The sequence below is a fragment of the Caloenas nicobarica genome, chromosome 3 (genome assembly GCF_036013445.1).
Source record: "Caloenas nicobarica isolate bCalNic1 chromosome 3, bCalNic1.hap1, whole genome shotgun sequence".
NCBI lineage: Eukaryota > Metazoa > Chordata > Aves > Columbiformes > Columbidae > Caloenas > Caloenas nicobarica.
The window spans coordinates 39,178,632-39,193,458 of record NC_088247.1 but is presented as its reverse complement, the minus strand read 5'-3'; the positions used below and the strand labels follow the sequence as shown (position 1 = coordinate 39,193,458).

The following is a 14,827-nucleotide window of genomic DNA, read 5'->3' as shown; positions in this document are numbered from 1 at the left end:
TGGTGAGGGGTCTGGAGCACAAGTCTGATGAGGAGCGGCTGAGGGCACTGGGTCTGTTTAGCCTGGAGAAAAGGAGGCTGAGGGGAGACCTCATCTCTGTCTGCAACTGCCTGAAAGGAGGTTGTAGCATGGAGGGTGTTGGGCTCTTCTCCCGTGTAACAAGTGATAGGACAAGAGGAAATGACCTCAAGTTGCACCAGGAGAGGTTTAGATTGGATATTAGGAAAAATTTCTTCACGGACAGGGCTGTCAGACATTGGAACAGGCTGCCCAGGGAAGTGATTGAGTCACCATCCCTGGAGGTGCTTAAAAGACGCGTAGATGTGGTGCTTCCGGACACGGTTTAGCGCCAGAGCTGGGTTATAGCTGCACCCGATGATCTTCAGGGTCTCTTCCAACCAAAATGACCCTAGGGATATTCACCGGCCGCCCGCCCCGAATTGCGCAGCCGCCTCCGGCCCCGGCCTGGGCGGGCGCGGCAGCCCCCCCGGCAGCGGCCAGGCCGCGGGGCGGGGACCGCCGGCCCTGGGGGCGGGGAGCGGGCGGCAGGTGCCTCCCCCCGCGGTCACTGCGGGGCCGCCGCCACGTCAGGGGAGTTTCCCGACGCGAGGCGGGCTGGGCCGGGCGCGGTCTTTCTCCTCCTCCGCACCCGGCCCCCGCTGCCAGAGACGCTGCGGAAGGAGCGACCGAGGGAGCGGTGTGCGCTGCCATGGAGGCCCGCTACAACCTCAAGAGCCCGGGTAGGCGGCGCGGCAGCCCGGCAGGCCCTGGCGGGCGTTACGGAGGCGGTCGTCGGCCTCGCCTGCAGGCCGCGGCCGGGCGGGGGGAGCGCGGCCCTGCCATGCGGGCTGCCCGGGCCGCTGCCCGGGCCGCTGCCCTCGGCGGCGGGCGGCCGGGCCCGCTCGGGGGCTGCCGCGATTCGCGGGCGACTCTGGGGCCGGTGGCGGGGCGCGGCGGCGGCGGCGGGGCCGGCAGTCCCTCCGGGGTGCGGCGGGAGCAGGTGCAGCGGCCGGGCCGGGCCGGGGCGCGGTGGGGAGGAGGGATGGGGGCCCTGGGCCGCGGCGATGCCGGGGCGGTGGCGGCGTTCAGGCGGAGGCCGGCTGGGTCCGTTCTGCCTCCCCAGTGCGGCGGCGTTGGAAACTCCCTCCGAGCTGTGATTGGGTTCAGACAGCCTCACTGCCTGGTGTGCGTGCCCATGCTTTTTTACTGGTTCGTGCAAACGTACCTTTGAACCTCTGTCTGGTGCCCGCGCCCTGTTCCCCTGGCTGTCACCTCCTTTCCGACTAAGGGCGTGAGGGGACAGATTGCCCATGCTACCTTAGCCTGTGTGGCGTAAGTTTGTTTTACAGAAGTGTTACTTTTTTTTCATATGATTCTGTGTTAAAATTCGTGCCTTATAACTCCTAGACTTCCTTTTGAGTTCTTGAAGTGGGAGAGGTGTCTCGGGAGATGGAGGAAATGTCTTGAGAAACAGCGCTGGAAGGGAAGGTTTTGCTCCCTGGAAGGGGACCTGAGGCCAGGTTGGGTCTCTCCCATGGGGTGGTGTTGGAGCAGCAGCCCCTCGCCTCTCTGCCAGGCTTCGCCTCCAGGGAGCTGCGTGGGCAGCCTGTTGCTCCTGGAATAAAACTTCTTCCGGAGCTTGTAAGGCTAGTTGGCTTTGTGTATCGGTCGTTGTCCTGCCCCTGCTTTCCTCTAATCTGGTTTTGGGAACTAGGTAATAGCAGCTTCATGTTATTATGATGAATAATGGCTTCATTCTTTAATCATACTGTCCTACTACCAGCATGGGAGGCGAGGAGAAACTTAACATTATGATGACTTGTACCTTACAAACATAAATATCAGGCTTACTTACGAAACATGCCTCATGTGGATGATGTATCCAATGCTAAACTATGTCTCTCACCTTCATACCCAAGTTGCTTAACTGGAAGGAAGGATCACAAATCAAATGATGTACTTGCTATAGTTTAAAATATCAGGAAGAAAGACCTTTTTATTTAATTTTTGAGAGATATGCTGGATACGTTGCATATATGAATTTACAAGGCCACAGAAACGTGCTCACTAGTTGTGGTTTGCCACGTCATTGGAAATGGTGGTGGTGTGCTGTATGATGTGCTCCTGGGATCTGAGTGGAGAGGGCAAATATTTATGGTTTAATTTAGAAATGTTCCTCCCCTCTGTTGTTACTAGTCCCCCATGTTTTCAAGAGAAAATTATCTTCACTGGAATTCATTTTCAGCACCTGTGCCATCTCTTAAATTGACAAGGCTTCATACAACGGGTTAGTATTGCTTCCCAAAATTAAACATTCTCTCTAGCATATTAATATCGTAAATTATTCCTTTTCTATAGCGATGCTGAAAGTCTACGAATGATTTAAATCACTATGATTTAAATTGCCCATTTCAGTAGTCACTTAACATCTGTGCAGTCTTTTATTTAAAAAGATGGGCAAAAAGATATTAAATAAATATGAAAAAATATTTTAAATAAATATTGTTTCTTCAAAAGTTGTGGTCCATTAAAACAAATTGATTGTAGTTATGTATAGGCATTGCTTTTAGTCTGGCACTTTTCTTGCTAACCAGGTAGATAAACATATGCCATTATTTAATATTTTGTGTTTTACAAATTCCTATCTTGCTACGGTTACATGGGTGGTTTGATGATGGTATCTTACAGTTGCCATTCACCTGAAGGCGTAAGATGGAGATGTAGAGTGTTCTAATATGGAGGTGGTTTTAATTAATGTAAATGCACTGAAATACATAAAACTGAATCTACCATGTCTCCTATTTCAGATGGTTGTATCATTTGTGGACTGAAGGAATTATTTTGGTAACTGAGCCCTCTAAGGCTTTAGAACTAGTAGCTGTCCTTGTGCCCGCTGTTGTTGTTGTTCTGACTTGAATAGAAGACAAACCAAGCTGCTCACCTTTAGGTCCTGGTCAGCTTTAGGGATTTGGAATGTGTTACCTTGAGACCGAGTGAAGAAAATAGTAATTTTGTACCTGCACAAGAGGCTTCTCCTGTTGAAATCTGCTTTTGAACTCAAGCAACCTCTGGTTGCAGATGGTGACTTCTGTCTGCTCAATAGTTTTAAAGAGAACGAATACTACTTACAGTTCTAGCATAAGTTATTTTAATGATTATAGTAGGTTTTACCTGAAATATCATACAGGAGAACACATTTTAAATAAGAGAATTTTGTGAAAAGATACCTGTGTTTTTACTGATCTTTCTTTTAAGCCAAATTCTGCTGCAGAGCTGTGACAGGAGCTCAGCGCCTTCTATGGTTATACATGGTTACATGGATCCCTCTTCTGTGAGTAGATGTGCTAGAGCAGATTGATGAATGAGGATCAGTCAGGTGCTCTAGTCCCTTTTTTTTTTTTGTGTGCTTTCAAACAGACCATGTAAAGAGCAATATTGCTACACAGCTTTGTCCTGCTGCTAATTGCTACTAGTCAATATATTCATTTTCCTTATCCCAGTTTCTCCAGCTAATGTTAGTTCATGCCAGTGTTTCTAAAGACAGTAACCCTCCACAACATGGAACATGTTGTTCCCCCGCACGCTGTGTCTGTGTCGATGAGAGGCAGCCCAGCTGGTGCTCTGGCAGCTCTTGCTTTACCACAGGTACACGTCGTGGCCGCTGCAGGTCTGGGCTTGGTGAGGGTGGTGTGCTAAGCTGCTGCTGGTTCCTACCAATTACCCTCTGTAAGGGCAAGCAGGTATGGGGGCATTCACCTGAAGCTGTCTCCTCACACCATCTATGAATGTGGGGTTTTTATTTCTTCCCCAAAAGACCATTAATTTTGGAAGGGAAGAGATTTCACTCTCCACACATCAGGCTGCTTTGTATTGCCTCAATAAGGCAAAGCCTTTTAAGCTGTTGTTTCATATTTTTATGTCTATTTTTGGCACTTGTAGAAGGACAAGCTATTTTCTGTTGAAGGATTTCAAAATGGATTAGTCAATGTATATCAGCCTGCTGCCATATGGCTGATAAACCTCTCCCATCAATATTAAAGCTCAGCTGACTAAAGCACAGACTTCATCCTCTTCATGCTTCAGGAACATCCCTGTTTTCTGAAATTTATAAGACAGCTACTTGGAATAATCTCTTTACTTTTTTTTTTTTGCAAGAGCTGTGACCCTTAGCCTGTTACAAGATCAGACACCAAATCTTGTAGTCACTCTTCTTGTAGTGACAGTCTCCTTCTTTTGTGCAGGATATTACCAGTCTTCTGAGCAGAGATTAGTGCACACACACTTGAAGAATTATGAACAGCTACTTACAGTGACTCACATAGACCACGAACAACAGTGCTTTTTATTTTGTTTTGGGTGGGCTTTTAAATTTGTTTTCAGCAGACTGCAGACATCCTTATCTAGAATTTGCATAGTGAGGGCACTGAAGGACTGGGGAGAGCGTGCAGAGGGAGGCATGGCGTGCACGTCCTGTAGCTGCTGCCGAGGGGCGATACTTTTGGATCTTGGACACACAAGGAACATAACATGCCGAGATTGTGATCCTCTTAGCAGTCATCTTCAATACATTTACTGCTTTTTCTACAAACTATACCTCTCTCTCCACTCCTTACTTTTTACAAGTAAGAAGTATTCCTTGTCAACGAGCATGCGCCAGCTCTTTGTTAATAAAAAAGAGTTCACAGAAAATAGCCAGTAGGCACTGTGCTGCTTAGTACCTTCCCTTCATGAAATAAAGATAGAATTTTTAAAAAAATAAGACGTCGAATAGACGTTAAAAATGATTAAAACTCAAGACATTGTTTGTTCTTAGTGTGTTCAACAAGCACCTTACATTTGGTAAGTTTTATCTTCCTTTGTGTTGACTGAACAGTTGTTTTGAATTGTAACTGCAGGAAGAGTCCTGTACTTCCTGCTGCTCTGAGGGAAATGCAGACTGGAGGTCTGTCATTTCTGAGGTGAGAGGAAAGAGAAAGTAGACTAATTAAAAGTATTATTATTTTTTTTTCCTCTTACAGTTGTCAGTACTTTATATGAGTACAGGAGGCTTGTTGGTCTTGGAGAAGGGGGTATCTGAGACCCTGAAGATGTAACGCAGCTTGCCTGTCTCTTGGCAAATGGTGTCTCCATTTGTTTTGTAGCAGAAGTCAAAGGAACTGTGAAACCAGATTTAAAATAAAGCAATTTTGGAACCTATGGCTGCTCTACGCAGTTGTTCTGCAATTGCACATGTTGGTTTTGTAAGAACAATTGCTTTGTCACATGAGATCACCATAAAATGGGAACTTGGTGAGTGGAGAACATCAGAGAAGCCGTCAATGATGAGCAACTTCATTGTCTCCATTTGCTTTTATTAAGACAGAGAAGTGTGGTTTCTCTGGTATGGAGAAACAATGTTCCACAGATTATGATGTTTAGAATAGTGTTGAAACTGTAGTAGATTTTGGTAGAGATAACTTCAAAGCAGTGATACAGCTTAATTGAGACTGAAGTTTTAACTCTTCTTCATTTTACTCATTCCTCTGACACTGGAGGATGTAGGCATGATAGGGTGATCACTGGCAGTATGGGAAGGATCGTTACCGTTATGGGTTGCTTCCACTGCTGGTTTTCTAGTTCTAGAAGATGGAAAGATCTGGACATCTTTGCAAGATCTGTTGCAACTATGCCTGTTTCTCTGTACTTCTGTTGCTGAGTTGCCAGAGCAAAGATTTGGGTAGTCCACTGCAGTAAGGAATGATTTGGAAAAGAGCTTTAAAGAAACGGAATACATAGTATGTTCTCCTCATCAGTGGTTCAAGAACTTGTCCAACTGGAAGTTTCATTTGTCTTCCAGGGATTTTATTTTGGATGGATGTGACTAGGATGTGTGCTTTTTTTATGAAGAAAGATTGTGTATCTTGGTCCTAATGAAACTTTAAATGTGGTTTTGATTCAAAATTAAGTGACTGTAAACTGCTATGCAAATATTTTATGAAAATATAGTCACATTTTTTTGTGAAATGACATACAAAAATATATACAGGAAGTCAAAAATGTATTTAAAGACGGATGTGAACTCGTAAGGGTTAAGAAAGGTGGGGACAAAATGAATAAACACATGGAATGCAGAGGTAGAGGAGAAGAGCATTAGTAATGTGGAGCTCACTTGAAAGTGTGGTAATGTGGGTTTATTCCTAGAGGAGAGACCATTTGACGCATTTCTACAAAAGGATTGTAATTTATATTTCTGGGTACTTCTTCCTCGAGCCCCTTTTGCCACTTTTACTGTTTTTAATTCACTGATGATCACATATCATGCACAGCTTCTAAGCTGTCCAGGAAAATCACATCCATAATAGAGCAGGTGACATACGCTTAGTGACACCGTGCAGGTCACTGTGAACCTGTTAAGAGTCTCTGTATGTTTAGATTTGATAAACCATTCTCTAGAGAGTACAACACTACTTAAAAAAATACCATTCTCCATATCAAAGAACTGTAGTAAAAGTATTTAATAACTCTTCAGTCTGCTATGACCCTTTGCTTTAAGTATGGTTTTTTGCATGCTTTAGTGACCATATCACTTAAAGTGATTTTTTTTTTTTTTTACTTAAAACATCAAAGCTCATTGAGTGATCTTGTCTTATGAGAAATCCTATGTACTTTACATACAAATTTAATCCAGACTCTTTTTTTTTAAATTGTGTGATCCAGTCATTGTGCAGTCAAACTTGTAACTGTGATTCACTGTTATTCTTCCTCTTACCTGAAATTTAAACTTATCAGTAGTAAACAGGATTTCCTTTTGAATGTGAATACAAGCAGTTTGGGTGAATGGGTTCCCAAATGCCTTGGTCTGCTGCAGCGACTGGTCGTGGTGGTTCAGCAGGTGACCCTGGGCACTGTGAGCTCTGAAGTTGCTTGGTGGTTACACCAGCCATGGATCAGGCATTCTTGGCAAAGTGGTCACATAATGAGCGGAGCGGGAAAAACCAAAGCCAGCTAGATTTAAAAAGACTTTCCCAAAATGTAATCCATGAGAAACGTATCATGTAATTGAAGGGCCTTAATGCTTGTCTCAAATTGATTGTATGGTTTCAATTTCTTTCTTTTTCTAATATTTTCTAATGTTTTTCCTAATTATAGATAGTAGCATCGTTTATAGACAAACACGTAACAAAGGTGATTTGTATTTTATTAATAGTTTAAGTGAGCTTCATCCTAGAGAAACTTTTATAAGAGTTTTACTAATTCATTGGAAAACCTGGATTTGATAAGTAAATGGCATCCTGTCTTGTCAGCAGAGCCATGGGAAGAAATTCCTATTCTTCATTTCTCCTGAGTAGACCTTTAAGTCTTATTTAAATGGAAAAAAAAGTAACAGTCATTAAAAAAAAAAAAGTAGAAAGCATTTGTTGAAGCAGTGAAAGCTGACAGATTGTTTTATTCCTTTTTTTTTCCCGGATAAGTGAACTTGAAAGATTAGGAGGTCTCTAGCTTTATGCCAGCTGTTTCAGGTTCCTTTATTTATTTGTTTATTATGTACTTTTTCAAACAGAACAACTGAAAATTGGTAGAATGAAACAGTTGCTATCCATTTGAGGAAGATACTATCATACGGAACCCTGATCACTTAAATACTAATTTGTTTCACTGATGATCCTGCAATCACCTTTGTGTGCACAAAATGCTTTGTCTTTGCATGATGAACTACCAAGAGCTGAGCATTTCTCAACTGACACCTCACCCTCCCCATCCTTCCTAACTTGGGTTTGACCACCTCACCTGTACCGCTCCCCTCTACTAGCTCAGTTTCTTCTATTGGGCTCTTGTACCTGAGTAATGTTGCCTTTTATAGAGAAGTTGTGTCAGATCTTCAGGAAGCTTGTAACCATGTCTGGCTATTTTGGGTGTTGGCGGGAGTTGGAACTTGTATCAGATTTTTCTGAACTTCCAGTGAGCAAAAGGTGTACAACTTTGTTATGCTGAAATAAATCCTGTTGTACTGTTGTGTGTTATATTTATGTTAATGTAACCTGGGTCAGCTCATTTGATTGCCACATGCACTATTTGCTGATAATGTAAAAATCAACTAAAATCCTTCCTTGTTAAATATAGAAGACTACTAACAAAGCAAGCTCTCTAAGGCTAAATATAATCGCTTTAAGACTCTTTTTATTTTCACAATAGCAGATTTTTTAAAAAAATAAGGCATTATATTTTACTAAGACAACACCACTGATGTTCGAATCCCATCATCTATTAAAGCAGTAATATTGACATTTATGGAGACTGATCACTTGCATTTTCTGTGTATAGGAGGGTTTCCTCGGCCACAAGGTGGAAACTAATGTAGTTGGGCTTTGTAGCAGGCGTGCTTGAATATGACTTCAAGATGGGTCCAAGAGAAGCAATTATGTTGAACAGAAATTGCAGGATAGCTTAAGGTAAATGTTAATAAGAAGTAAGATTTGACCAGGACACAGCTTTTGACAGAAATGAATCCACAAGTCATGTATGCATACATTACACAAGTTTTGCTCGTTAATTGTGTTATTCCCCTGCCACTCAATCCTAAATCCTGTGTGCAGTTCTGGGTGCCACAGTATAAAAAAGATGTTAAGCTACTGCAGAGTGTCCAGAAGATGGCTACGAAGTTGAAGGGTTTGGAGGGGAAGCCGTATGAGGAGCAGCTGAAGTCACTTAGTTTGTTCAACCTGGAGGAGACCTCATCGTGGTCTACAGATTCCTCACAAGGGCAGGAGGAGCAGGCACCGAACTCTTTAGTGACCAATGACAGAACCCAAGGGAATGTCAGGAAGATGTGCCAGGGGAGGTTTAGGTTGGACATGAGGAAAAGGTTCTTCACCCAGAGGGTGGTGGAGCACTGGAACAGGCTCCCCGGGGAGGTGTCACGGCCCCAAGCCTGACAGTGTTCAAGAAGAGACTGGACAACACCCTCAGACACATGGTGTGAACTGCGGGGTTGTCATATGCAGGGACAGGAGTTGGACTTGATGATCCTTGTGGGTCCCTTCCAAATCAGGACATTCTGTGATTCTAAAATAAGCTAGTGGCTTTAAATTTGATTCTCTGATTAACATCCATGTTTTGGTTTTCAGAAAAATTTAGTAAGTTTGGTATAATGCAAGAGGCAAAGTGTCAGGCAGAGCCTCTGGTCCATCACACCTCGTCAGAGCAGTGGGGCGCTCCCATCCGTCCTGCCAAGGCAGGAATGCTTCCTTGCTCTCCAGAGTTAGCCCAGAATCTCAGTTTCCTCAGTATTTAATTTCAATGAGTGTTACGATAAATTGTTGCTGAGTTTACCTGTTGAAAGCATGGTCATTTTCCAAATCGACAGTCATGCCACGTTAAAAAATACCTTGATTATATTGTCTCTAAAACCTGTCTTTGACAAAATGAATGTATTGATTTGAATTTCTTTTGGCTGAATTAGTGATACTTTTTTATATTATTGGCGTTTGCAATTCTTTGTTTTGAATGGGTCCAAACCATTATCATTTTTTCAGAATCACTATTGCCAGACTTTTAATCAGATGACTCAGTGTGATTTTTTTTTTTTTTTAAAGTGGGTTGAAATACCATATTTTGCACAAAAACTGATTTTAATGAAGCTTGGATAAGTGATGTGTACTTGTTGCAGGCAGATTTTGTGAATTACTTTTGTTTCTTCCATTGCGGTTTTCAGTAGCCAAAGAAGGGAATGTGTTAGTAAATACTGCAGCTGTGCTTAAAGAAGAAACAATTGAATGCCTTTTTCACTGGGTCGCTTGTTATCAGAATGAACCTTTATCGGTCCAGGCTCTTCTTTGTAGCCTGTCAGTTGGCATTTTTCAGCAGCGTGGAAATAGAACGACAGAATGGTTCGGGTTGGAAGGGACCTTAAAGATCATCTAGTTCCAACCCTCCTGCCATGGGCAGGGACACCTTCCACCAGACCAGGTTGCTCAAAGCCCCATCCAGCCTGGCCTTGAACACTTTCAGGGATGGGACATCCACAGCTGCTCTGGGCAGCCGGTTCCAGTGCCTCAGCACCCTCATGGTGAAGAATTTCTTTTTTGTGTCCAATCTAAACCTAGCCTCTTTCAGTTTAAAACTATTGCCCCATGTCCAGTCACTGCAGGCCCTGGTAAAATCTTTCTCCATCTTTCTTATAAGTGCTCTTTAAGTGTTGAAAGGCCATAATAAGGTCTCCCAGGAGCCTCGTCTTCTCCTGGCTGAGCAACCCTAACTCTGTCAGCCTTGCTTCATATACATGTGCTTCTTAAGACATCATAGTTGCTTAATACTAAAAACTTTTTATAAGCAAATTATCTTTATGGTATACAAAAGCTAAATTATATCTTTTGGTGTGTTTCGTGTCTTTCAGTGTATTTTATGTTGACTTCTTCAAATATCTGTAGTTTGGCTTCTTGATAATAAAGTAATCCTGTGAAAAAAAAAAACAATACAATATCACTGTCACTGTTTATTTGATGTATTTTTGTATTTAATTAACACGCTTTAAATGGCTTCCGTTTTAAATCCTACTTAAGAGGAGCCCACCTCCTTGTTGTCCCTACTTGGCTGCTGTCTCACTTCTACATATGAACCCTTGGTTTCTGTGTTTCTACCTTTTAAAAATTTTTTTGGTCCTTTAGGGACAAATCCAAAGTGCCAATGTATACAGCTAAAGATCCTGCATTCAGTTTTAGGCTGGTAGGCTGGTTACAAACTGAGTGTTGGTAGACTTTTGTAGAATGGTCTTGAAATATTTTTTTGCTCTAATAGTTAGCTTTCCCTCAGTTAATGTGGGTAACTGCATGTAATGCTGAATTAGGGGGAGTGTGTTTCTTTTCCGTCTTGGTCCCTTGTTTGGGAAATCACAGTAACAGAGTTGTCTGCCTCATCCATGACTGTTCTGTCTTTGTTAGGCTTCCTGATACATGTTCGCAGTTTTCTCATGGTTACCCTTTTGCTTTGGGGAGGTGTTCACTCCTGAATTAGCTCCCTTTGGTGCATGCCACTCTTCTTCTGAAGGCAAGTGTCCACACTTCTTGGCTGTGAAGCAGTGCTGGGTCTGAAGCCATTTCTGGTCCAGGCTGCTTTTCTTATTATTCCGTGTTAATGAACTGGTAAACCTTAATGTGGATGAAAGAGACAAACTTTTTCAGTGGAGCCTGGATGCCCCTTATGGGCTCTACCAGTTGACACCTGCAAATTTCCACATAGTCTGTTTGCATTTTGGGTCATAAGAAATGAAATTCTCAGAGCTTGAGCTGTTGTTTATAGCTGTCAAGAAGTGTGAAGGAGGAGAATAATTTTTCACAGTAGATTGAAATCAGAATTCCTCTGTGGGAAGGTTAGAGTAGCTTCACTCACAGCGTCATGACAGTGAGTAAAGCCCTGGAATCTGAGCATGCTGCACAGCCTACAATCAGCTGGTCATTCCAGGCTTTGTAAATCGACTACAGTTCACTTTCACCGTATCTTTATGGTTGCACTGTAAGGGAAATTGGGCAGTGTTTCTCCTTCTTTGTAATTAGATAATTACTTGAGTGGGAGGGACATCCATGGCATGAACTGAATATGAAAAATGGATTAGGGGAATCTGTTCCTACCTAGTTGCGTGAAGAGGTAACTGGTATTTGTACTTTTTCCAGTAAGTAGGAGGGACTAAGAACTTTCCACCTAACCTTATTCATGAGGAGCATCCTTGAATTTCTTGTCTGTAGCTCTTATCTGTACTCTGCTTACTCTGCTTTTCAGTTGGGCTGAGTTCTTCATTAGGCGTTAATGCATGATGCACATGAGGGCACCTGTCAGGACAAGCGATGTAACACAACTTACTAAAGGGGAAGGAAAAAGGATATGCAGAAAAATGATGCTGGTGATTCTGAAATAGAAGATTGGAGAGGGTAACTAATGACTGTCCTGACTATAGAATAGAAAAATACCTGTGTGTCAACACTCAGTTATAGGTTCAAATTACAAAGGCCCTGGGTAAATTTTTCTGGCTGGGCATATGCTTTTTCAAATCTAGCATAAAACCTCATCTCCTCGTACTAGCAGTGTGTTGGTTTCTCTCATATCTTGTTGTGACCTCCTTTGGAATAATTAAGGAAGTAGTAATGTGAGTCACAGGAGGTGTCAGGGTAAAGCTTTTCAGCAGTTGTTGAAAGATGCACGCAATGGCCTTTATGATAAAATATTGAGGTTATTAGTCTTGTACATCTTGTATTTAAAGTCCGAAACTCTGTTAATGACACCTATGTTTTTCCTTTTGTCTTTGGTGCAATTAATAATGTAAAACTACTTTAATCCCAGTGTTCAGTGTTGAGAAACTGGGACTGTGCAACATTTTTCAGAACTTCATGCTTGTGTAACTCATTTAAGATTTATTCAGCATGAGTAATTTCTATTGTGTCTTGGTTTATTAACTCCAGTGAAGAAGCTGGGATGTGCTGAAAAAAATGGATGAAAGGAGCTCTTCAAGAAGTGTTTATGTACTTTTGTGTGCAATGTGTATTAAATTTTTCTTTATTTCCATGTCTTTCTCTTTTTCAGCTGTCAAACGTTTGATGAAAGAGGCTGCAGAACTGAAGGATCCTACAGATCATTACCATGCACAGCCTTTGGAGGTTTGTTTATCTATATGTTTGCAAGAGCTTGTGATTAGACTGTGTTATTAATATATACTGTGTTATTAATATATACTGCATACGTGTTTGAAATGTACATATTTAGATACTTTTAATATTGATTCAGTTCTTTTTTTTCCTGTGATGGGGAAATCAGTATCATAATTCTGCTTTAATGGTATTGTAGTTCCAGGTTGTTAGTGTAAGTACATTAAATCAGTTTTACATTGCACCTGAGTAATTTTTGTCACACAGGTATAATATGTTCATTCCCCCTCATCCTTCCTGAGACTGCATAAGTGCGTTATGTTTAAGTTAAGCTTTTTACACTCAAACATGACATCTGGCTTAGCTGCTGAGTTGTTCAACAAAACACTTAAGCCTAGGTGATCTGTGAGGATTCACTATTTTGCATACAAAAAACCTGAAAACATAAATGGGTGTAATTCTGGATGCATTTTATTAGAGAATGCTTAGATTCTACTTCTTGAAGTCTTCTAAACACCCATTTAAACTTTTGGGCTGAGGGGACATTGAAGTTCTGATGGTTCAAAGCTTAATAGAAATCTTCTGATTTCGCTGGAATAATGAAAAAGGCAATGTTCTGTGGTATTTAGTTTGGGAGTTTGTTTTATCTGTTCTCAGAAATGCATAGCACACTTAACATGCTTACAGAAAATAGCATGTTCCTAGATGCTGTAAAATATATGTTATTATTGACTAGTTTTTGTTTGTACGTTGTGTTTCCCCTTTCTGTGGCAAAATGTAAGGTTTGATTCATGCTATCGCTTGTAAATTACATGAAGGTCTTATTACTTGATTAAAACAGTGGGTTGCTGGGAAGAAAACAGTGGCAGATGAAAGGAAATGCTGGAAATGTTGACAGTTACCTCCCATCCTTGAAAAAAAATTGTAAATATGTGGACAGTCGCAGCCCTGTGATACCAGTGTTCAGCATTAGTTGAGGGATCTCATTCACTGACAGCAAGACTCTTTTGGACTCCTAACAGCAGCTGTTGATCTGCTTGGAAATATTCGGGAAGTTGTGGACATCACAAGATCTGATACATAAAGCCAAACACAGAACCTCAAAGAAATAATGCTTAAAAAGAAGTTATTTATATGTCCGATGAAAATAACATTCCACTTTCAAAGTGTACCTGTTGTGCACTTAGGAGCAGTAGCTGTTTCAAAATTGTTTATGGAGAAGCAAAGAGGATGGGAATTCTCTGGGGTGAGAGTCAAACCCCTCTGTTGACTTGGGCATGGAGGGGGCTTTGGGGGGTCTGTCATGGATGTTCCTTCTTGGGGTGGGTCTCCCCTCAGTTCTCCAGAAATGATTATTCACTGGGGCAAAGACCCAGTTTTCCCTTAGTTGACTCAGTTTTCCATCTGTCTGGTAATAACACTCTTGTCGTAATTGATCTAACTATAGTGAAGAGCTTGAGTAATGAATTTGAGGGTTTCAACAAAGCCAGTGTGTAAGAAAATTACCAGAAAGCTACAACATTTTATCCTTTTAATCAGAATCTTAGTACTGCGTTGTTTGTCTTACTCTCCATTTGATTTTGACTTCTTAAAACTTCTGTTGTGCACTGTTTCTTTAGCCTGTTCTTGTTCATTAAAATGGTGTTTAGTTGTCTAATTCTTTGACATACTCTCTTTTTTTTTTTTTTGTTTTCCTTCTTTTGGTGGGGGCATTTTAGGATAATCTTTTTGAATGGCACTTTACTGTTAGAGGCCCTCCAGATTCAGATTTCGATGGTGGGATTTATCATGGGCGAATAGTACTACCACCTGAATACCCCATGAAACCACCCAGCATTATTTTGCTGACGGTAAGCATGTTTACTGTTTTTTCCTTTTTATGTGATCGATTTAACCATAGGTGTCTTGAGAGACTCTTGGCATTTAAGGTAATGTTATTTTTCTAAGAAGGATGGCGGAGTAGAATCATAGAATGGTTTGGGTTGGAAGGGACCTTAGATATCATCTAGTTCCAGCCTCCCTGCCATGGGCAGGGACACCTTCCACCAGACCAGGTTGCTCAAAGCCCCATCCAGCCTGGCCTTGAACCCTTCCAGGGATGGGGCATCCACAGCTTCTCTGGGCAGCCTGTTCCAGTGTCTCGGCACCCTCACGGTGAAGAATTTCTTCCTTGTATCTAACCTAAATCTACCCTCTTTCAGTTTAAAACCATTGCC

The 14,827-nt window shown here is 42.0% G+C and overlaps 1 protein-coding gene across 1 annotated transcript in view; it reads left to right on the top strand.

Annotated features, from left to right (window-relative positions):
- The first annotated feature begins 564 nt into the window (after positions 1-564).
- UBE2J1 (ubiquitin conjugating enzyme E2 J1) overlaps positions 565-14,827 on the top strand; it is a 30,149-nt gene continuing 15,886 nt past the window's right edge. The window contains exons 1-3 of the mRNA XM_065631570.1: positions 565-740; positions 12,550-12,623; positions 14,330-14,461. Of these exons, the coding sequence (XP_065487642.1) occupies positions 710-740; positions 12,550-12,623; positions 14,330-14,461 (237 nt within the window). The 5' untranslated portion in view covers positions 565-709. The remainder of the gene's footprint in view (positions 741-12,549; positions 12,624-14,329; positions 14,462-14,827) is intronic.